The sequence below is a fragment of the Camelina sativa genome, chromosome 13, assembly GCF_000633955.1.
Source record: "Camelina sativa cultivar DH55 chromosome 13, Cs, whole genome shotgun sequence".
Taxonomy (NCBI): domain Eukaryota; kingdom Viridiplantae; phylum Streptophyta; class Magnoliopsida; order Brassicales; family Brassicaceae; genus Camelina; species Camelina sativa.
In genome coordinates this window covers 9,768,114-9,791,826 of record NC_025697.1, presented here as the reverse complement: position 1 = coordinate 9,791,826, position 23,713 = coordinate 9,768,114, and the positions used below count along the sequence as shown (strand labels likewise).

General features: G+C 34.6%; 1 protein-coding gene and 2 pseudogenes across 1 annotated transcript in view; 1 reads left to right on the top strand and 2 right to left on the bottom strand.

Annotated features, from left to right (window-relative positions):
* On the bottom strand, nucleotides 4,063-11,363 carry LOC104736226 (annotated as a pseudogene).
* LOC104738089 lies at nucleotides 13,210-13,854 on the top strand (annotated as a pseudogene).
* LOC104738088 overlaps nucleotides 22,999-23,713 on the bottom strand; it is a 2,435-nt gene continuing 1,720 nt past the window's right edge. Inside the window, exon 3 of the mRNA XM_010458324.2 lies at nucleotides 22,999-23,419. Within this exon, the coding sequence (XP_010456626.2) occupies nucleotides 22,999-23,419 (421 nt within the window). The remainder of the gene's footprint in view (nucleotides 23,420-23,713) is intronic.

Below are 23,713 nucleotides of genomic sequence, written 5' to 3'. Positions count from 1 at the left end.
GGGGGGGGGGGGGGGGGAGAATCACTGGTTCAAACTGTTGCGATTACAGGGACTAGTTTCCAATCGAGTAATGGAGTTGCAGAGGCGTCGGGGTATGCGGCAAGTCAACGGGATTCATCGCCGGGTGAAGTGGCGATGCTGTGTGTGGAGGCGGGGAGCTAATAATGGTGTTCTCCGGTGGTTCCATTTCTCTGTCAAGTATTGATGCTTAATTGCTTATTGTGGAATTGACAGAGGGCTGATAAACCCAACTTCCGACGATCGCTTCGTTATATCTTGAAGAAATATGTTACAGATGTGGTGGCGATTTTTGAGACACATGCTGGTGGAGATCGAGCGAGTCGTATATGTCGTGGTCTGGGCTTTGAGAATTCATTCCAAGTGGACGCAGGAGGGCAAAATGGAGGTCTATGGCTACTTTGGCGGTCTGGAATTGGTGAAGTGGAGGTTATTTCCTCAACGGATCAGTATATATATGCTAAGGTGGTGAATGAAAGGGACGTGTTAAATTTGGTTGTGGTCTACGTCGCTCCTTTAGTTACTCAAAGAAGTGGTTTGTGGGAGGCGTTGCAGGATGTTATAAGAGGTATGGATGGTCCGGTTGTCGTGGGAGGAGATTTTAATTCGATTGTTAGACTGGATGAGAGATCGGGTGGTAATGGTCAATTATCTGAGGATTCTCTCGCTTTTGGAGATTGGATAAATGAGCTTTCTCTGATTGATATGGGGTTTAGGGGGAATAAGTTCGCTTGGCGTCGGGGGCGAGCTGAGTGTTATTCGGTGGCAAAGAGGCTGGATAGATTGTTGTATTGTGCTCAAGCGAGGTTTAATGTGGCAAGAGGCGACAGTAACACATCTCCCTTTCCTCTCTTCTGATCATTCTCCGTTATATATACAACTAGCTCCGGCTTTGGGAGGTGATCTACGCCGGCGACCATTTCGGTTCGAAAAAAAGAAAAAAAAATAGCCTTGTTTGATGAATGCCTACTAATATAAATTAAACAAAAATATGCCTAATTTTTTTTTCTTTAAGTTAAATAACCTAAAGCCGGAAAACAGAGATAATAGTACTACAATCACACCGTCTCACACCGTCTCATAATCGGAGAGACCTAATAGTACTACAATCACACCGTCTCATAGTACTATAAAATTACACCGTCTCATATTTCCAAGCAACGATCCGATCACTTCCCCGGCCGGATCCGTAGTAAATTTTACCGGAATAGCGGGACAAGCCGCCATCAAAAGACCGCTTAAACCTTGCCGTTTTATATTAATTGCAATCATAATCTCATCAAGCCGAATATTCCAAATCACGTCACCAGTAACTCCCGGCACAACCACCTTCTCAAAAACGACATCTGTTTTGTCTCCCTTGACGAAATAATCCGACGAGGGATGTGATGAATTGGAGATAACTTGGACGCCACGTAGTAAACGCGAATTGAGTGCATGTATAGAGACTTTACAGCCTGTGACTGGACTCCTCGCAACGAAACCAACCCGCCAATCAGCTACTGATGACACGTTTGCGTTCGAGACTGAGATGGAATTGGCAAAAAGCTCCACGAAACAATCTCGTGTTCCGCCAAGTTTAACCATACCCACAATGTAGAGGCAAGTAAGGGAGAATAAAGCAATGATAGAAAAATAACAAGTACAGCAACAAGCTGGAGTAATAACCCAGTCGTCGGAATCGGTGGTTGGAGTTTGCCGTTGACATCGGCCAGGTTGGTGAATGAGGCCACAAGAGGTACATTGAGAACTTGACATTGTGGATGTTTAATTAAACGCTTCGTGATGAAAAAAAAATAGTAACTTATATATATATATATATATATATATATATACTTGAATCATATTTTGATTACTTTTTGTTTTATTAGCCTTATACTTAATTTTTAATCAATTTTGATTCGCCAAGCAAATCTAACTGATATATTCCCCCCCTTTTTCGGCTAAATCGAAGAGAAATTTATGAGAAGTAGCCTTGTTTTTGTTTATCTACTATAATTATTAATATGAATATATACGTGTAGTTTGTAATTTATAGTTATCTTATCCCAAATAACATATATCGTTTTTATTTGTTAATTCTTACGTACCTTATTCTAGAACTACACAAAATTTAAAATATAATTTTTTTTAGAGGAAACTGAAAATTAATTTTTAACGCTGAAATCAGAACTACTTGATTAGAGAAAATTACAGTTGTTAACATGATATTTTCTACGTCTTTCTTTATTAAATTTTTACATGATCATGAAGCCAAATACAAGTAGTTACAGGGAGAGACGGCGATGGATTGGATTGAGAATTTGGCGTCGCAGTGAGCATGGTCAAGGAAGNTTTTTCGGCTCAATCTAAGAGAATTCTATGGAAAGTAGCCTTGTTTTTGTTTATCTACTATAATTATTAATATGAATATATACGTGTAGTTTGTAGTTTTAAATACTTATCTTATCCCAAATAACATATATCGTTTTTATTTGTTAATTCTTACCTTATTCTAGATTGTTACTAAACAAAATTTATAATATAATTTTCTTAGAGGAAACTGGAAATTAAATTTTAACCGTGAAATCAGAGCTACTTAACTTGATTAGAGAATATTACAGTTTTTTTTAGTAAACCGTAGGAGACTAAGATCCCCTACAATTTACTAAAAAAAAGTAATGTCTACAAACGAACTTGCCGTGGGATTGCAGTTCTATTAGAATCTTCTAACAACATCAAACTTGAATCAAGCAGACAATCATCCAAATAATGAAAACCAAGTGGTAATGAAAACGTATTACGATCATGACTCCCTCACCATCACCGTGAATATACGGCCGCAACAGGGTGTAAGGCAAACCGCTCTCTCCTTGCAAGTGGGTTTACGATCATGACTCCCTCACCATCACCGTGAATATACGGCCGCAACAGGGTGTAAGGCAAACCGCTCTCTCCTTGCAAGTGGGTTTACGATCATGACTCCCTCACCATCATCTACGACGAGGAGGAGGAGTGGCTGAGGTGTAGGAATCGGTTTGGAGTCCCATTATTTTTTTGGCTCTTTCTGTCTCTCTTTTGTTTGGCTGGTTCAGGGAGGAAAGACTGATTCGATGTTAACCTAATAAATAGGGAGAGACGAGTTGGGGGGGAAATATACAAATATTTCGACTGATCTCTCTTTTTTTATATCTATTACAAAAAACTTCACATATATGAATAGTCTTTTTTTGTGCATACATAGATAGCAGCAGCTTACATAGTTAATATTAAGCTCATTTAGACATAAGTCTATCTTGGTTTGGTTTATATCCTACACGGCACACAGGCTACACTCCTTCATGCATGATATGTTAAATTGTTAATTAATTTTATGTGTCACATACTTACATATGGTGCTTGATTGAGGAAAATTCCTCTTATCTTTGAAATTAAATTTGCTTTGACTTCGAGTAAGTAACCCAGTTTCGCCCAAGTTAGACACACGAACAAAATATTCTTTGAGAATTATGAATTGGCGGAGTAAGCCATTGCTCAAAGTCGTGAGTATGATATTATAACTTAAGGATAGAAAAAGAAAAGAGAAAAAATTATAGATTTTATTATAAACATGCTCTTATAATAGAGAACTTCCTTTAAATACCACAAAAATTTTTTTTTTCCAAAAATACAGATTTTTTTCCAAAATTACCACAAACACAAAAAAATTGATTTTTAAGGATGTAGAGTTTTTTTTTTAGGTTTGGATTGACACATTTAGTTTTAGGATATAGTTTTTAGTGGTATGGTTTAGTATTTATAATTTAGGAATTATTTTTTAGTATTAGAACTTTAATTCATTTATGTGATATTTTTGGAAAAAAATTACATTTTAGTGGTATTTTTGAAAAAAAAAATCTAAATTGTGGTATTTTTGAAAAAAAATCTAAATTGTGGTATTTTTGAAAAAAAATCTAAATTGTGGTATTTTTGAAATAAAAAACTATTTTAGTGGTATTTATGACAATTGTCCTTGTAATATCCCGTATGATTTATCAAATATACGAAAATAAAATAAGACACAAATAATGTTGCCAAAAATAAAATAACAATAACCTTAAGCAAGAAATAGCTAGAGATCATAAAATCATGATCGGACAAAATTAAGCAACGATCCAATCACTTTCCCCGCCGGATCCGTCGTGAATTTCACCGGAATATCTGGACAAACCGCCGTCAAAATACCTCTTAAATTTCTAGCATTGGTCTTTATTTCATGCATAACCTCAACACGAAGATCCCAAATGACGTCTCCAATAACTTCCGGCATAACCACCTTCTCGAAAACGACTTGTGTTTTGTTTCCTAAAGAAAACGACGACGAGGGTGATGTTGTATTGGAGATAGCTATGCCGCCTCGGAGCAAACGCGAATTGAGAGGATGTAGAGAGATTTCACAACCGGTGACTGGACTCCTCGTAACGAAAGTAATCCTCCAATCAGCGGCTGAAACGTTTGCGTTTGAGACGGAGACTGAATTGGCAAAAAGTTCCACGTAAAAACTTGTTTTTTCGGCAAGACTGGCAAGACTTACAACGCCTAAAAAAGGGAGGAAGAGGGCACCGACAGTAATAATGTAAATAAAGCATGTCTTGCAGCACAAAAGTACTGGACACGTATATTTGACGGTCTCGTACGGGAGGGTGCTTGAAGTTTGCCGGCGACATTGACAACGTTGTTGAATGAGGCCGCAAGAGGTACATTGAGATTTTGCCATCCTTACACGTTTATCACCTCCTAATGAAAACAATTTATATATAGCCTTTAATGTTTTGGAAAGAAGATCTTAAATCTAATAGATTCAAGTAAATATCCTTTTTCTAGGGGAAGAAGTCTTGTTTATGTGTTTATCCTCATAATTAAAAAATGATTAACAGTCTTCATCAAGTTTAAATATTTAAATAATATTCTAATAATTAATTAAGTAATAACTTGTTAATTTACTAAAGTTTTATGTGATAATATATCTATATATATTTATTTGCTAAATAGATTATCATATACAGAGTATATAATTAATAAACGCTGCAACAACGACAAAAAAGAAGAAAACAGTTTCGCTAAAGATGAATATACAGAGATAAGAGGAAAAGTGTCCCACATGATGAACGGTAACGAAGATTGATGTGTCGCTGTCGCAAAAGAAAAATATTAAATGTAAAGGTAACACCATGAAACAAAATTAGCATATGCAGATCCAGATCTATTTAGAAGCTTAGACACTTGGCTGAGAAGTTTCCCAAGTGTGAAGTGGGTAATGGTTAAAGAGCTAGTTTCTGAGTGTGTTGTGGCTAATTTAAAATAGTTATAGTTTCTGGTTTGATAATTTGGACTCCCTTTGGTCCTTTTATCAAATCCATATAGGAGAAGGAGGTCCAAGTAGATTACAAATTCCAGTCAATGCCTCCGTATCATCAGCTTGTAAGGGGGTCGATTCTTTCATCGCCAATATCAGATCAAGACACATTCATCTTGTTATAATGGATGTGAGAAAGATGATATAGAACAAAGATAAACGACACAGATTTAACGTGGTTCACCAACACTTTCTGTTGGCTACCTCCACGGACAAAGAGACAGATTTTATTACTGGAAAAAGTACAGAGATTTCAAAAATACATGGAAGCTAGGTTAACAAGAGTATATATATAGGAAGATAAAACCCTAGTTAACCCTCAATTGATTGGGCCTAAATTCATGGGCCCAATCCAATTCAAGTCATATCCTACAAATCTCCACCTTGACTTGAATCCTCCAAAACAGAAAGATGTACCAGATGCACTGATCACAGTGCCAGATGTATCAGACTTCTGCACCAGACAGACAAACATACCAGGGTTCTCCTTTGCTTCATCAGATGTCTGATGCTTCGTCAAGCCAGAATGCTATATCAGATGTCTGATGCTTCGCCGAGCCAGATTGCTTTCTAAGAGGTCAGATGCTTCACCGAGCAAGATTGCCCCAATGGGACTAGACGCTCCATCAGGAGCCTGATGCCTCTTCAGAGGCTTGATGTCCCTTCAGGGACCTGATGCCTTATCATAGGCCTGATGTCCCTACAGGGACCTGATGCCCCATCAGGGGCCTGATGCCTCATTAGAGGCATCGCCCACCTAGGCGATTAACAGCTTGAGATATTCAACAAGTCTAAACAATGTTTAAACTTGCTCTGAGGAACCGGTTTAGTGAACATATCAGCAGGATTGTCATACGTCCCTATTTTCTTCACTTGAATCCACTTTTCATTTCTCAGGAAATGATATCCCACATCAATATGCTTGATCCTTTCATGGTGGACCTGATCCTTGGCTAAACAAATCGCACTCAAACTGTCACAGTATACTGTAGCCTGATCATGATGCAAACCCAGATCGCTGATCATTCCTTTTTGGCCATATACCTTCCTTAGCAGCTTATGTCAAGGCCATGTACTCTGCCTCAGTAGTTGATAACGTCACAGGTGGCTGCAGAGTTGCTTTCCAGCTGATCACAGAATTACCAAAGGTAAACACATAACCAGTCATCGATCTTCTGCTATTAACATCTCCTGCATAATCAGAATCAGAATAGCCTGCAACCATGCTCGGAGCCTCACCTCCATCTATGAGGCAAACATCAAATGTACCCTTCAAGTACCTGAAAATCCTCTTCACAGCTAGCCAATGCTCTTTTCCTGGTTGTCCCATGAACCTGCTCACAACATTGACTACATGTGCCAGATCTGGCCTTGTACAGACAATTGCATACATCAAACTTCCCACAGCACTAGCATAAGGAACCCGAGATATATACTCCTTTTCCTCTTCAGACTGATGAGCAAACATGGTAAAATGAAGATTAACAGCACTCGGAGTGTGAAAAGGTTTTGATGATGACATATCAAACCTGTTCAACACTTTCTGAATGTAGCATTTCTGTGATAAGAAAAACTTCTTCTGATTTATGTCTCTAAGGATTTCCATTCCTAGAATCTTCTTTGATGCGCCTAGATCCTTCATCTCAAACTCAGCACTTAGCAGATCTTTCAATTTTTGTATATCACTTATCTGTTTGGCAGCTATCAGCATGTCGTTTTCAACAGAAAGATGGCTGTTTTTCAGAAAATCAGATGTTCCTTCAGCAAAGAACATGTTGTTGTTTCAGAATCTAGATGCTCCTACTAGAGCCAAATGTTCCTTCAACAAAGAACATACTGCTGTTTCGGAAGCCAAATGCTCAAACGAGCAAAAGCTTAAACGGGCCAGAAGTTCCAACGAGCCAGATGCCAACGAGCCAGATGCTCAAACGATTCAGATGCTCAAAAGAGCCAAAAGCTCCAGCGAGACAGATGCTCAAACGATTCAGAAGCTCCACTAGAAGCTAGAATTCCTCGTTGAAGTCAAATACTTCTTCAGAATCCAGAATACCTCACTTAGGCTAAATTCTTCTTCAGAAAACAGAATATCTTACATAGGCCAACTAATCCACCATGAGCTAGATGCCTTGAGTCTCTACAAAAGCCTAGTAAAAGCCTTGTACACCTTACACATTCTTTTACACCTTTGTAGAGGTCTTCAAAGATTTCAAGTTACACAAGACGAACATACTCCACCTTGACGACGAAATCTCATTGACTTCAACTTCAACTCCTTGTTGGCTTTTGGGGGAACCTTTTGTCTTCATCTAGAAATGAAAGACCTGAAGCAGATCCAAGTGACTGGCTTGGTCACCATATCAACTGCATTCTCAGACGTGTGCACCTTCTGTAGTAAAATCACACCAGAAACTGATAACTCTTTGATCTTGTGATATCTTACTTCCATGTGCTTCTTCCTACCATGATACACTTGATTCTTAGCCAGACATAAAGCACTCTAACTATCACAGTGTAGCTGTACTCCACCTTGCTCAACACCCTAGGAGCCTGCTCTTTAGCTTCCGCTGTCGTCTCATTAGAGACCGTATGTCCCACCAGGGGCGTGTCTGATGCCTTTTAAAAAAACAAGGCTGTACGTCCCTTCATGGACTGTCTTCCCTATAAAAGGGAATGTTTCCTCTTTAGAGGCCTTTGTCCCTTAAAGGGACCGTATGCCCACCAGGGGCTTGCTACCCCTTCAGAGGCTTGCTGCTTCATTTAAAGCCAGACGCCCCTTCAGAAGCTTGACGATTACAATATCCTTATAACCAAAACTATGTGTGTGTCCAACTCCAGTTCTTCTTGTTAGGTGAAAAACGATACTGCAAAGAGTATCCTCAAAACCAAACCTCTGAGTTGGTTCAACTCTAGTTCTTCTTATTTGGTGTAAAGCAATACTGTAACGTTTACTCTCAGATGGTGTATTTCCTGTTTGGATAGATTCTGCTGCACCAAAGTCTGTATGTAGCTCTTTGCTCTGTTCGTGTTGCTGTAAATCACCTTTCAGCTCCACCTTTTTACCAAAACTACCATTCCAGAGCATACACCCCGCTCTCTCTAACAATGACTGATTCATCTGTTCAGCTACACCCTTCTGCAGTAGTGCGCTCCTGACTGTGTGATGTCGAGCAGCCTCTTCATCCTCACACACCTGATTGAACTTCGATGAACACAATTTCAGACCATTGTCTGTCTGCATCCTCTTGATCTTCTGACAACACAGAAAGTCTTCCACCAGCAAAATTTGCATCCCTATTTCACTCATATAACCAAGCTTCATATGCCACAACTTAGTCATATCCTCCCTGTGAACCTCTACAGATGCAACATTCGCATAACCTGTAACTGTGAATCCTTGTAGGATATACAAGGTACCACATATGACACCTTTCAGAACCACATCAGAACCTTGAACGACTTTCAGACTTCTGTTTGCACCAGAAAGTTTGAGATCTCTGTTGTAAAGCAAGCTCAAAAACATCAAATTCTTCTCCACCGGCGGAACATATCTCACGTCGTTCAGTATGCTGAATCTACCATCATGCATCCTGCTGAGAACCATTTTCTCCTTGAACACATATGATAGATGTGTGTTTCCATCAACAACTAGAGCAAAACTCTGTTCAGACATGGTATCATCTTCTGTTACAGCTACAAACTCAGATTGTTTTCTCCTATAACAATCTGACTTCATGTGTTCTTTCTCCGTGTAGTACTTACAAAATTCATCTAACTTAGGACCCTTAGAAAACAGATTACACCTTCTGTTCTTCTTTCTATTCCCCAGTTCTTTATAGCCTCTAGCTAAAAACTCAGAGGTTTGATTCTCTGTAACTGTATCAACCGTCTGATACTTACTCAACCAGATGCCTACCACGGACCAGATGTCCAACAAGGACCAACTGTTCAACACATACTATATGCTCAGTATGGATATGTCTATCAAAGGCTTTATGACCCACCAGACTAAATCACCCATAGAGCAAAACATCCATTGAAACAGATACCCTACCTTGGACCTGAAACTGAAATCATTTCTCCCAGAATTCTTGTCGATCTTCATGTTCTTCACACACATCTCCTCGCCAGATTATAATTGCGAAAATTCCCAGAACCTACTTCTGCACGAATTTTCTTCTGCACAGATCTTGCACGAACCTACTTCTGCACCGATCTGCACAAAGTTAATTCTGCCCGAAAGCTGTACGGATCGGTTTCTGCCGTAAAATCAGACAATACTGATTCAGCCCGAAAAACGTACGAACGCAGAAAAGTAACTTTTGTGCCCTAACACGAATTTTGCACGAATCTGAAACTGCACCAAATATGCACTGATCTGAAACTGTCCGAAATTCGCACGAAAACACAGAACAAAGAACTTTGTGCTCTGATACCAGTTTGTTATAACGGATGTGAGCAAGATGATATTAAACAAAGATAAACGACACAGATTTAACGTGGTTCACCAACACTTTCTGTTGGCTACCTCCACGGACAAAAAGACAGATTTTATTACTGGAGAAAGTACAGAGATTTCAAAAATACATTGAGGCTAGGTTAACAAAAGTATATATATAGGAAGATAAAACCCTAGTTAACCATCAACTGATTGGGCCTAAATTCATGGGCTCAATCCAATTCAAGTCATATCCAACACATCTCACCACACCCCAGCTACCTAGCTTATCATCCATGAATGACAATTGTGGTTGGTTCGTTGGAAATGTCAAATACAAAGGTTTCTTCTCATCTGCAATGACTTGAAATTCTGATACCTTAAAACTCAGTTAAGGTGTGGTGTGGTTTCACTCTGTCTGGTTAAAAGGAGCAACTCCAAAGCCGCCTGCATTCACAATGTGGCTCAGAGTTAGGTTAGCTTCATGGGGTATGCCTATTTGAAACACTTGCTGTCTATGTTCACAAATTAGTAGAACCAGGGACGCCCATCTGTTTTTGCAATGCGAGTATAGTATCAATATTTGGAGATATGCCCAAATCACACTTGGCTTTACCCCGATGGTAAGCTTATAACTTAATATTGTTATTACTGTCCCTCTCATAGCGTGGTGGGTTACATAATCTTAGTTGGTAAAATATTAGATGAAATAAGATCTTAAAAATTAAACGAATATAATATAGTTTGCACATGTAATTATAATTAGGATGAAAAAAGATCTTAGAGTAAAGGGGAAAAAAAGAAACTAAAGAATTGTAAGATGAAAAACACCTATTTTGTAGTATTACTGTAATGATATCCTGATAAAATCTTCAACTTTGTGAAAGAAGAGTGACAATGAATCTTCTCAACGTTCTTATATCAACATGTCCAGCGTTGTCGCTCTCTCCGTAATTTTTATGTTTTGCCCTTAACTTGATATCTAATTGTTCAAAAACAACGCCGTGTGTATTACCCTCCGCAACGAAATCCACTGAGAAAGCCGTGTGACTTGGAGACTTACGTTCGTGAGAAGTATTTAAAACGGCAGCGTTTGAGGGACCTAGCCTCACCGTAGTTTCATCGCCTCCGTAGAGGATAGAATACCTGCAATATGAGTATATGACCATATATATAGACATATATTAATATGACAATATAGATGAAACTAGGGTTGATATATAGATGAAGTTATATAGATGATACCTAGAGCTAGGGTTTTTGACGAGGAAATCAACATGCCAGGTAGCGGAGGAGGGGGATACGGCAATGGATTGGATTGAGAATTTGGCGTCGCAGAGAGCATTTTCGACGAAGTAAAAGAAAAATAACAAGGCGATGGTGGTGAAGATACCGCCACAACAGCCTGTGCTGAACGATCCATCATCTTTGCAATCACGATCTTGCGTTTCCGGCAAAGTCACTTCTTCTGCTGTGTTGTAAGAATTGGTTTGGTAAGCCATTCTTAGTTTTTCTGTTCTCTCTGTTTTTACTTTTTACGTTTGTTGGTTTGGAGAGGAAAGAAGGATGTGTTCTGAACGTAACTATAGATAAAGAAGACTGGTAATAAATACAGTAGTTTCGATTGTTCTCTCTCTTTATTTTGTATTTTATTTTCTTTAAAAAATTAAGTTGATAAGAATGATAGTATGATATATTTCGGGAATATTAATTACTTATTTAGAAACACAGTCAATGAATTTGGAATTTGCCATCAATTTTTTTTAAGGTTTCTTTGAATTTTAGTACGTTTACAAAACATAATTAGAAAAGTAGTCACATTGCTATTCAAAATTAGAATAATAGACTTTCATCACTGTGCGTGTAATAGAACCTCTGTCTAATAGAGAAAAAGAAGAATTGATATAGATACAATTATGTCATTATCTATAATTATCACATATTGTGCAACTCTCCTCTCTCTCCAATTTTTTTTTTCAAGTATCTCTCCAATCTATTTATCCAACTCTCGTCTCTCTCCATCTTTGCAAAAAAATCATTTATTTATTTATTTTGTTTCCTCTTTATTATATGCTCTTTCATTCTAAAAACTAAAATACTAGTCAATAAAAATTAGTTTTAAAATTTTTTCAGATATATAAAAATCAATATTTTTTTATTTCTAATTTGATATGCATTTTGTTTGATGATTTTATTTGATAATATTAAATACTTTTGTTACATATTTTGTATACGTACACATGATTAAGTGTACAGTTGTCTGTACACATTATTAAATGTACAAATATCTGTATACATTTGAAGTGTACATATATAATTTATTTAATTCTTAGATTTTCCATATGTTGGATGGTTTAAACTGTACACAAGTATTACTGGACGGTTTGAATCTATCCAATATGTTGGATGGCTTAAACCGTACACAAATATTGTTGGACGGTTTGAATCTATCCAACATGTTGAATGATTTAAACCGTACACAAATATTGCTGGATAGAAGATAAAATATATATGAAATATATTTGAAATCATTAAAACAAAATGCATATCAAATTATAAATAAAAAACATAGATTTTTTATATGTGGAAAAGTTTAAAAACAAAAAATATATTAATAAATATTTGAATAATTAGGAAAATATTAATGTGATGAATAAAAATAATACTATATATAGAAAGAGAATGATAGAGAGAGAGAATCGTAGAAGCAGAAAAAAAAAGGAAAAAGAGAAAAATACACTATTTTCTATTCACAAAGATAAAGTTTTGTTTTTTAAATACCCATGACACTATATATAAATATTATATTTGGTAAAGGGCTGGAGAGTCATCCAAATAAAGTACTACAGTATAAACCTTTTATTTTATTAATTGTGAAATAGGGACTATACTACTTTTCTAATAAAATTTGAAAAATTGTCTATTTTGCCAAATATATATATATTTTTTTATTACTTAGCTACATTATCAACTTCCCGGTTCAGAGATGGCTATAGTATTATTGTATTAGATAAGATAGCCAGCCCATGTCCATAATGGATGTGGGAAAGTAAATAACGGGAGATATTAATAAATATACTATCTCAAAGATTCTCATAAAATAAGGGACGGTTAATTAGGACTCAAATCTTTATTTTGTTAAAAAGTTTGTGAAGAATAAAGAAATTTTCTAGTTCTACGTATATTTCCAAATCCTTTTTTTTTTTGTCCAACTATGACCAATACAAACCCCCAAATATTATCACAAAACCTTAAAATAAATAGAAAAAAACGAATCCACAAAATCAAACAAAGTCCGAAAATACTGTCTTATCATTTTATCTCGTTTCTATATATTATTTCAGATCACCACAAAATCATTCTTAGTTAATTCCAAAAAAAAATGGAAAGAGTAACCGGATTCTCAACGTCACCTTCCTCCGCCACTGATCCTCCTCCGCCTTCACGGTGGTGGACACAACTACATTCATTATTTCTTCGTCGTAAGGAACTCACCAAAGAAGAGCGTCTAGCTATAACTTGGAAACCGCTTTGTGCGCCTACATGACATACGTAGCCGTCTTTGCCATCGCCCTCTTCCTCGTAAGGCAGCAATGCGACGTCAGCTTCTCCGCCGTATCCGTCTCCGTTGCACTCAACTCTTCCGCCATGTGGCACATCGATTTCCACGTGAAATATCCGTTGCTCTCATCAACTTGTATTATCTACGACAACGGAGATGGCGTGGAAGCCAAGATCGGTTCCTCAAACGCTGCCGTTTTGAAAACCTCTCACACGCTTGGTTCCAGTGGCCGACACACGAGTTTCTCCGTGGATTTAGCTACAGAGGGTAATAATCATAGCAACTTCGTCGTTGCAGCTTTCCCTAGAGTTTTCGAGTTGGACTTGACCTGAAACTTAGTGCCAAGAAGAAGAATATGGACATTTCGATATCAGGTGTCGGAACCTGCCTATCGGTTATCAGAAGATTAAGTGCCTTTCGTCTTTCGAAAGATTGAAGCCATGTTGCCATAAGCTATTCAATTAAGAACTCTTGTTGCTTTTAGTACGTTTACCAACATGTTTTACTTGTACTAGATGAGTACCTGCACATAGTGCAGGTTTGTTTATATTTATATATACATTTATTGCAATACCTTATTTGCATTTTTTATTTCACATTTAAAAGATTAAAAATTATATATTAACAAACAAAACTAAGATTTTTTTGTCAGGAGATTAAGAAAACTAAATTTTGTTTAAAGCTAAATCTTATTCTAAAGTAATTTTTGTAGATGAAAACTGTTAGCATATTTTTTTAGGAAATAAAATAATAATACCATTTGCAAATTTGATTGGTAGATAAAAACGTTTAAACATCCTACATTCTACAATTCTTGTCTAAAACTTAGGTATTTAGATATATTTGTATTTAATACCATGGGATTCTCAAATTCTCTTTTATCAAAAAGATTTTCATGCATGTTGCTTAACTCTTTAATGGTTAATTAAGATAGACACTTTCCTGCTAGCTATTGAATTTCTTGAATATAACTCTAGAATTTAATTTAATTTCCTTCTTCTTTTCTCTTTGTATTTTCCTCAACTAACATTATATCATTGATTTAACTATCTTTCATTTGATAGTGAAAAAACTCCAATCTTTTTCATATATAAAAAATTATTTCTCCAAGGACACACTTTAATAAATTTTATACAATATTATTACCAAATTTCCAGTAACTGCTGCAACCCTTCAAATTGTTAAGAACATTTTAACGCCTAAACAATATGTTCATATCTTTATTGTTTACCCTTTGAGGACGAACCAAATCTTTGGTTTTACTTTCAATAAATTTTTATCTTTTGCTGATACATCTACTTACTTAAAGAATACATCAACATGTTCTAAGCCTCTCTAGATTTTTTTTATTAATATTTAAATTGTTTGTGATATGAAAAAAGAATAAAAAACATGAAGATGTTTCAAATTCCTCTTTAATTTTGAATATATTTGCTTTTAATTTGGGTTGACATGTGTCACTCTCTCCACTGCTGACGTGTCACACATATGAAGAGAGTTGAGCAACTTTCATAGTATAGATTTGCTTTTAATTTAGGTGATTTTAATTTGGGTTGACATGTGTCACTCTTTCCACTCCTGACGTGTCACTCATATGGAGAGACTTGAGCAACTTTCATAGTATAGATTCTTTTTTTAGTGTTTCTTTTATTATTTGTTTTTCTGTTATTTTAAATGTTATTTTCATTTACATGCGATCGAATAATATGGGGCTTATCCACGTTTTAATAACTTGATTCTCTTGAGTACATACCGGACTACCGGCACCTATAAGCAAGGAATGATAAAACATTAAAATTTACACTACAAGAAAACAAGCCGTTTGCGACCCCCAAAAGAGTTCTAAAAGAGTCGCAAAACAACTATTTGCGACTATTGCGAGACTATCCAAGTTGGTCGCTAAATATATCGGTCGCAACAAGGTCGCAAATTTGCGACTCCTTTGTGACCTATTATACGGAACATATAAGCGACGATATCGAGACAATGTAACGTGGTCGTAAATGTGTGACGGTTTTATGACCATATATACTTCAAAAAAATTGCAATTTGTAACCATCAAAATCGTTTCAAAAAGGTCACACATTTAAGACTAATCTAAGACCGTTTTGATAGTCGCTTATTTATTGTCACAAATTATAGTAGTCATAAAGCAGTTGCTAATTTGTGACCAAACTGTGACTTTATTTAACTAGCTATGGACATCCGGATATTTTGGTTTTTAGGTTTGATTTATTTGGTTTATTTGAATAAAAGTTTGGTTTGGTTATTGGATTTAAAATCAATTCCAAAATAGAACTGAAAATTTGTATTTCAATTAATTTGAAAGGAATTACACAAAAAAAAAAAACAATAGGCTTAAATGGCAAAAGACCCAAAACGTTAACTTCTCTAAAGCCCACATACATATTTACATACCCAATACAAAAAAAACTAGGTTTTTCTTCTTTTTGGCTTTGTACGATGAGTGACGAAGAACGACGGTGTGAAGAGAAGCGACGACAGCCAGTGACGACGAGATTAGGGAGAAGAAAGAGATAGAGCTCGAGATCGACGTGCTTTGAGTTTTACGCGAACAGCTAGGCCAGATCTATTTCCCAACAAGCATCTGTTGCTGAGATCTGAATATTAAAATCAAAAAAAAATCAAGAAAAAGAATCGATTACAATATGGCTAAAAAGAATCGATTACAACAAGAATCTATTTCCCCAACAAGCATCTTTTGATTTATAAGATTTTTAGTTTTTAGTTTTTACAATGTTTTTATATAGTTACAAGCACTTATAATCTAATTTTGAACTATATCTCTCATTTGGAATGGTAAAACAGTCACTCAATTGGTAAGTTACTAAGTTTGTACATAAATTTGGAAACTTACTTTTAAAACATATGTAACATATAATACATGACTTGTTTTTTTTATAAAGCTTTTTTTTCTAAAACATTGAAAATTGAAATATTAATAAAACATATATATATATATATATATGTATTAGTAAAAATCAATGCAAAAATGAGTAACTTAACATATTTAACATTCTATATTGCCAAATTACAAATTTTAAATCCCGAAGAGTTGCTAAGCAGAGGTAAAGTGGTCGCATAAGAAATAGTAACAAAGTAGCCAAAAAGTTCGTAGTAAATGGTCGCAAAATTGTTGCAACATAGTCATAAATAAATTCGGTTGCAATTACGTCACAAAATTGCTACTCTTTTGTGACATACTTGTAATATTCACAACCATATTTTTTATTTATAAGATTTACTATCAATTTACAATATTTTTATATAGTTACAAGCGCTTATAATCCATTTTGAACTGTATCTCTTAGTTTAGGATGGTAAAACAATCATTTGTTAAGTTTATACATAAATTAGGAAACTTACTTTTAAAACATATGTAACATATAATACATGACTTGGATTTTTACAAAAAAAATTTCTAAAACATTGAAAATTAAAATGGAAAGCTTTCAGAGTTTATATGACTGATATTGATAACCTTAAAGTAGAAATGTCTATAAAAACATGTTAACATTTCCCTAATGTGAAATTTCAAATTAAACAAATCGAGAGTTGCTAAAGAGTCGCAAAACAGTATCTAATTCATGTGTTAGACGCAAAACAGTGAAAAAAGTAGTAGCAAACTAGTCACAAAGGTAGTAGCAACTTTGTCGCAAATAATAGGAGTTGTAAATTCGTGACAAGATAGTCGCAAATTGTTACTCTATTATGACTCTCAGATTTCAGTCACAATACACATTAATTTTTGAAATCTATAGTTCCTGACCAATTCTATTAATATAAATTAACAATAAGCACTCATGATTGTATTATTATTATAGAGTATATCAAATAGTTTATGAGCTTAAAATATTGTTTTGATACCTTTGTTTTGAAAATTTCATAAAATAACAAAACTTATAATGCAATAACATATAACTCTTTAGAATGATTTAGATATTATGAAAATTTTGTGGCTAAATATTGAAATGAAAAGCTTTGACAAAGTTTATATGACTGATATTGATCAACTTAAAGTAGAAATGTGTATAGAAACATGTTAACATTTCTCTAATGTGAAATTTAAAATTCAAAAAATTGAGAGTTGCTAAATAGTCGCAAAACAGTATCTAATTCAGATGTTAGACGCAAAACAGTGACAAAAGCAGTAGCAAACTAGTCGCAATGGTAGTAGCAACTTACTCGCAAATAATAGGAGTTGTTAATTCGTAACAAGATAGTCGTAAATTGTTACTCTATTGTGACTCTCAGATTTCAGTCACAATATAAAATTTTTGAAATCTATAGTTTTTGACCAATTCTACTAATATAAATTAACAATAAGCACTCATGATTGTATTGTAGAGTATATCAACAGTTTATGAGCTTAAAATATTGTTTTGATACCTTTGTTTCGAAAATTTCATAAAATAACAAAATTTCTTATGAAATAACATAAACTCTTTCGAATGATTTAGATATTATAAAAAATTTATGGCTAAATATTGAAATAGAAAGCTTTGACAAAGTTTATATGACTGATATTGATCAACTTAAAGTAAAAATGTGTATAGAAACATGTTAATATTTCTCTAATTTGAAACTTCAAATTCAAAAAATCGAAAGTTGCTACAGAGTTGCAAAACAGTATCTAATTCAGGTGTTAGACGCAAAACAGTTTCAAAAGTAGTAGCACTCTAGTCGCAAATTTTGTAGCAAATTCGTCGCAAATAATAGGAGTTGCAAATTTGTAACACGTCGTCGATAAATAAATTTGTGACCGGAATTTGCGTTGCAAAAAGGTCGTTAATATGTAACTCTTTATTTTTAATAAGGAGTTGTCACTAAACCGTCTCAAATTGCGATGAGTTGCCGACGATATATGCTTTGTCGTAAATTTGCGACTGTTTTGCTTCTGCCCGAATATTGGTTGGGAAATAGTCTCAAAGTAGTCGCAAAATAGTCGTTATTATTTGCGACCAAAAAAAGAGTCACAAACGGTAGTCACTAAATGCATGTTTTATTGTAATGTTATTCAAACTTAATTTCTTTTATAATCTATTCCACTTGAATTTTAATGAAAGTGTTAAAAAAAAAATCTATTCCGCACGTTTTAAATCTAAACAAATTTATAAAAACTTCCTCCTCCATCCCACATACAGACTAACTTTGGTGTTTTAGGACCAATTTTTCTTTTTTTGAACAGCAGCTTACAAATTACGAAGAAACCAAAATAATCGTTGTTGTTTGTACAACTTCTAAAATAAAGATTGGTACAGATAAATGAAATATGGAAGAAACATTATCTTCAATCATTTGCATTGGAAGTGTCAGCCGGCTTATATGATTCTCTTCTTACCCATCCAAATTGAATCTCCTTGAAACGATGCATCCAGAGCTGAACCTCTCTTATCCAATTAAATAGACTCCAAAATTCATGGTCTTACGATTGATTAAATCATATAGCTCTCTACAAACTTCTTCAGAAAAGACTTTATTGTAACCTCACATTTGTTCCCATAATTAGGCAATGCTGATTTCTGTTTGTGAGTAGAAATTGGAATGATTTACAACATCTGATCGTATAAATCTTATTCCTAACATATGTTCGCTTAGACAATGCTGGTTTCTGTTGGTATTGAGATTGTGAGTAAAAATTTGGTTTAGCTTTTATTATGATTTACAACATTTGATGGTCTATGAAAATTAGATCGAATCTTCTAAACCATTTCTGATTATTGGTGGAGGTCCATCTGGTGTAGAGCTCGCATGATCATGAACCACCGATATGTATGTACTTCGTTCCTCTCAATGTTTTCCCTTCTCAGTTTGGATCTGTAAATATATTGAATCACAATAAATATATGTACAAATAGCTAGTTTGTTAGATTAACTTAAATAAGATTCCGAGAGAAGGGAAACTGATATTGGAGCTGATGCTTGATTAATTTTCCCATAGTTGCTTCAGTTCAGTATAAATTTAGGGGGTTTGAGTTCTCATATAATATCATATACAGCCTTCCTGTTTAATTTTATACTAGGTTTGAACCGCCGGTGTACAGCGGGACGAAGCTTAATTATGTTTTATAAATTAGGCTATAAATTAAATAGAACTTATATGTACAAAAACAAATATATATGTAATGTTTGTGCATGTCAGATATAATATATAAGCTTAGTAATGTAATATAGGTTTTAATCCGCGGTGCATCCGAAATGATTTTTAGTTTATATCAAACTAAATGTGTTAATTTATACTAAGATGATTTGTAGGTGTAGTAGTTTACATCACATACTCTTTATTTGTATTTGACCCGTTTTAAAAATAAGGGTAGCAATGACAGTGCGTTGTAGAGAGCTTCTTCGTCTCTCAAGTAATAGCGAATCCTAGCAAGTAATAGCAAATCCTAGCAAGTAATAGCAAATCCTAACAAGTCATAGCAAACAAAAAAAGCAAAAATACAATGTTTTAATTTATTTTTATTGTATAGTATTGTTTCTTCTTTGTAGGTCGGCATATTTTGCAATTCGTATAGTAAATATGGATATAATCTATATCTTAATTAATTCCAAACTATTATTAGAAATATACAATATCTAAAATAATTTCATAATTTCAGTGTTGGTTTACTTTTTTATTGTGTTTTAATATTTTTATTTTATTTTTTTTGAACACCGTATTGTGTTTTAATACATTTTCTTATTTTTATTGTGTTTCAATTTATTTTTCTTGTGTAGTATTGTTTCTTCTTTGTAGGTCGGCATATTTTGCAATTCGTATAGTAAATATGGATATAATATATATGTCAATTAATTCCAAATTATTATTAGAAATATATAATATATAAAATAAGTTCATAATTTTAGTATTAGTTTAATAATTTCTACATGGCATGCTTGATTCGTCCTACAATAAATTAGAAAAAATGTAACCAGCAGAAAACTATCCTATTGTAGTATATACTATATAGTATGTCCGTATCATAAAAATGTTTTCCTTTTTGACTATTATTTCAACACTTATAAATATTTTTAGTCTAAGATTGAATAATATTACGTTTTTTTAACAAACATGAATAATAATAAGTATTATTTAACAATATACGTGTAATCTAATTTGGTGTCATAATACGTATTTTTAACAATAATATTTGTAAATCTAAAAAACAAAACAATTAAATATGATCGAGGTACAGCAGAAAACAAATTTTCTACATCGGTTACATACTATAGTCATATAATTTGTATGATTATAAAAAGATTTGTTATTATTTTTGAGTTGGGGCAAAACAAAAAATCAGCGGAACAGAGACATAACCTAAAGTCATTGTAAAGTCCTTTTCCTCGGTTCCTCCTCCTCCTCCTCCTCTCTTCCTCGGTTCCTCCTCTGTGAACCATCAAAATTGGTCCCTTACCAATCTTCTTCGTTTCTACCAACAGGCCGTTTCTAACCACCTTCCTCCATTGGATCAACCAATCATGTTCTCTTCATCCAATCATGTATGTTATATATAACGATTCTATGCCTCCGATTTTGTCTCATCTTATCACAAATGGTTACCATAATGGAAAGAGCTACTCTTTATATCTTCAAGGTTAATCCTCAGTTTCTAGTTCCGATTGTGTAAGAACTCTTTTTCTCATTGAGTTTGCTACTTCTTAATTTGATTTTATTCTATACATATATTTGTAAGCTTTTTGGATATTATTGATTATGCTATATAATCCATATAACTATGTCAATACAATTTTTTTTTTTCACAATTGCATTCATCTCTGTCTCCGTCAGCAACTAAAGAGCAAACATTGCCATGAGATCTCTCTCCACTTCCGTCCCCAAAGATGCATTTGAGCCATCTTCTTCTCGCGGAGAAGAGCCCTCCAAATTCGTGAGCTCTCTCACTGCTTGATGCTTTAGAATCCCAATTCTTTGATATGTCCTAGTTCTTCATCGAATTGGAATTTTACATAAATCGATTGCTCATAGTATATTTGTTGGGCAATAACTGGTAGTAGTGACAGAACATCAGTTAGGCTTTAGGTATAAATAATAAAAAGCTTATAAATAAATGTCTGATGGTTTCTTTATATTAAAGTTTAGACATTTTTAGATGGCTATATTGTAAGACTTACCGGGTTATGAAGTTAAAAGAGATGATGTCATTTGCTTGTCAAGGAATACTATTACTTTGGCTGGTTCTCTCAGCCTACACGTCTTTCAAGTTCATATCGATCTGTCAACTCACACATAGAAGGATAAGGAGGTCAGAGTTGCTTCTAAACTTTAATCTCAACATTTCATGTAAAACCAGATGGTACATTCGAATATTGAATTCAGATTTAAATTGCAAGACTTCTCCTCTTGAATTTGAGGAACGGGTTCATCATATCCTTTTTCACATAAGGGTGAACTTTGTACCCTGCAAATGACATAACCATAGGTTAGATTTATGATCATGAATACTGCTGAATGTGTATGTATACAACAATATAAGATCTTTATACTTACCTTGGCATCATCGAGTATCATGTCAAAGGTTTCACCAAACGTTGTTGTATGAATAGCCCTAATTTGCTACTTGCTAACCTTGTATTTGAGAAATGGTGAATGTTTGATGATTGGATCTATGTGTTTCATGAGGATATTTATAGGTGATTCATATATTAGTGTTTAGGTTAGAACCGATAAATGATAGACTCAAACACAAAATATTTGATACGTTTAATAAAAAGGTTTATTCGCATAATTAACATTGCTTTAAGGAAAGTTTAGAATATTCTATTCTAGCTTTAAGGGATTTTTTTAGATTACAATTATGTTTTGAAAGATTGATTAAGCGATGATTATGCAAATGTCGTTATTTAGATGATTATTATTTATTTAGAAATAAAATCGAATAAGTTGATCATTGGGCTTCGTAAGCCCAATAATGATAAGAAGAATATCCACCGAGAATCTGTCGGGTCAAACGCTAGAAACTCCACCCACCGGGTTAACGGATAAACGCGCGGATCTCAACCATTTCAGATCGGGTAATTGAATTTTTCCAAGATTTTGACCAAATTACCTTTTCCAATTTCAATAAACACTCTCCTTTATGCATAATTGAGTGGCAATCTGGGAAATTTTGGGCAATTTTCGATTTTGTACTTTCTTAATATATATATATAGATATCTAATATTTTCGAACATATTTCTTACATTTTGAAGTAAACTAATTTTTTCAAAAGAAAGTTTTGTGATATTTTTACAGATCTCGGGTATTTTTTCCAGTCCTAATATCATTTTTCTTTTTGGTATTCAATTTCAATATAACCTAGTTAGGAATAAAAAGTTTGTGTGAGAAACTGGGAAACCCCAGGTTTCCATGTTATTTTATGACTTTTTATTTTCTTCTTGTCAACGGTTATGATTAAATCTATAAAATATATATAAACTAACTAATTCTTATAACTTAGGAAAAAAAATGTATAGGATTAGATTTATAACCACGCTCTTATGATATATCCCATATAATTTATCAAATCTACGAAAATAAAACTAATGTTGCAAACAATAACCTAAAAGCCAAGAAACTAGAGATGCCAGATTCATGATCGGAGAAATTAAGCCAAGTCTGCGCGCAATTTATGCTCACACCGTCTCATATTTCCTAGCAACGATCCCGTCATCTTTCCCGCCGGATCCGTCGTGAATTTCACCGGAATATCGGGACAAACAGCCGTCAATAAACCTCTTAAATATCTAGTACTTGTCTTCATAGCATACATAATCTCAACACGAAGATCCCAAATCACGTCTCCAGTAACTTGCGGCATAACCACCTTCTCGAAAACGATATCAGTACTGTTTCCTAAAGAAAGCGGCGAGGGAGATGATGGGTTGGAGATAACTTGGCTGCCACGGAGTAAACGCGAACTGAGAGGATGTAGAGAGATTTCACAGCCTGTGACTGGACTCCTTGCGACGAAACCAATCCTCCAATCAGCGGCTGAAACGTTTGCGTTTGAGACGGAGACTGAATTGGCAAAAAGCTCCACGTAACAACTTGTATAATTGTCGTCACTTGTGGCAAGTGTTATTAAGCCTACAATAAGAAGGAAGAACACGACGGTAAAAATGTAACAAAGGCATGCCGCGTAGCACACAACTGGACACGGAATATTTTCGACGGACTCAGCGGGATGGGTGGTTGAAGTTTCCAAGCGACATTGGCAACGTTGGTGAATGAGGCCGCAAGAGGTACATTGAGATTTTGCCATCCTTATAAGTTTGATTAACACCTCCTAATGAAAAAAAAAATAACAACTTATATATCTA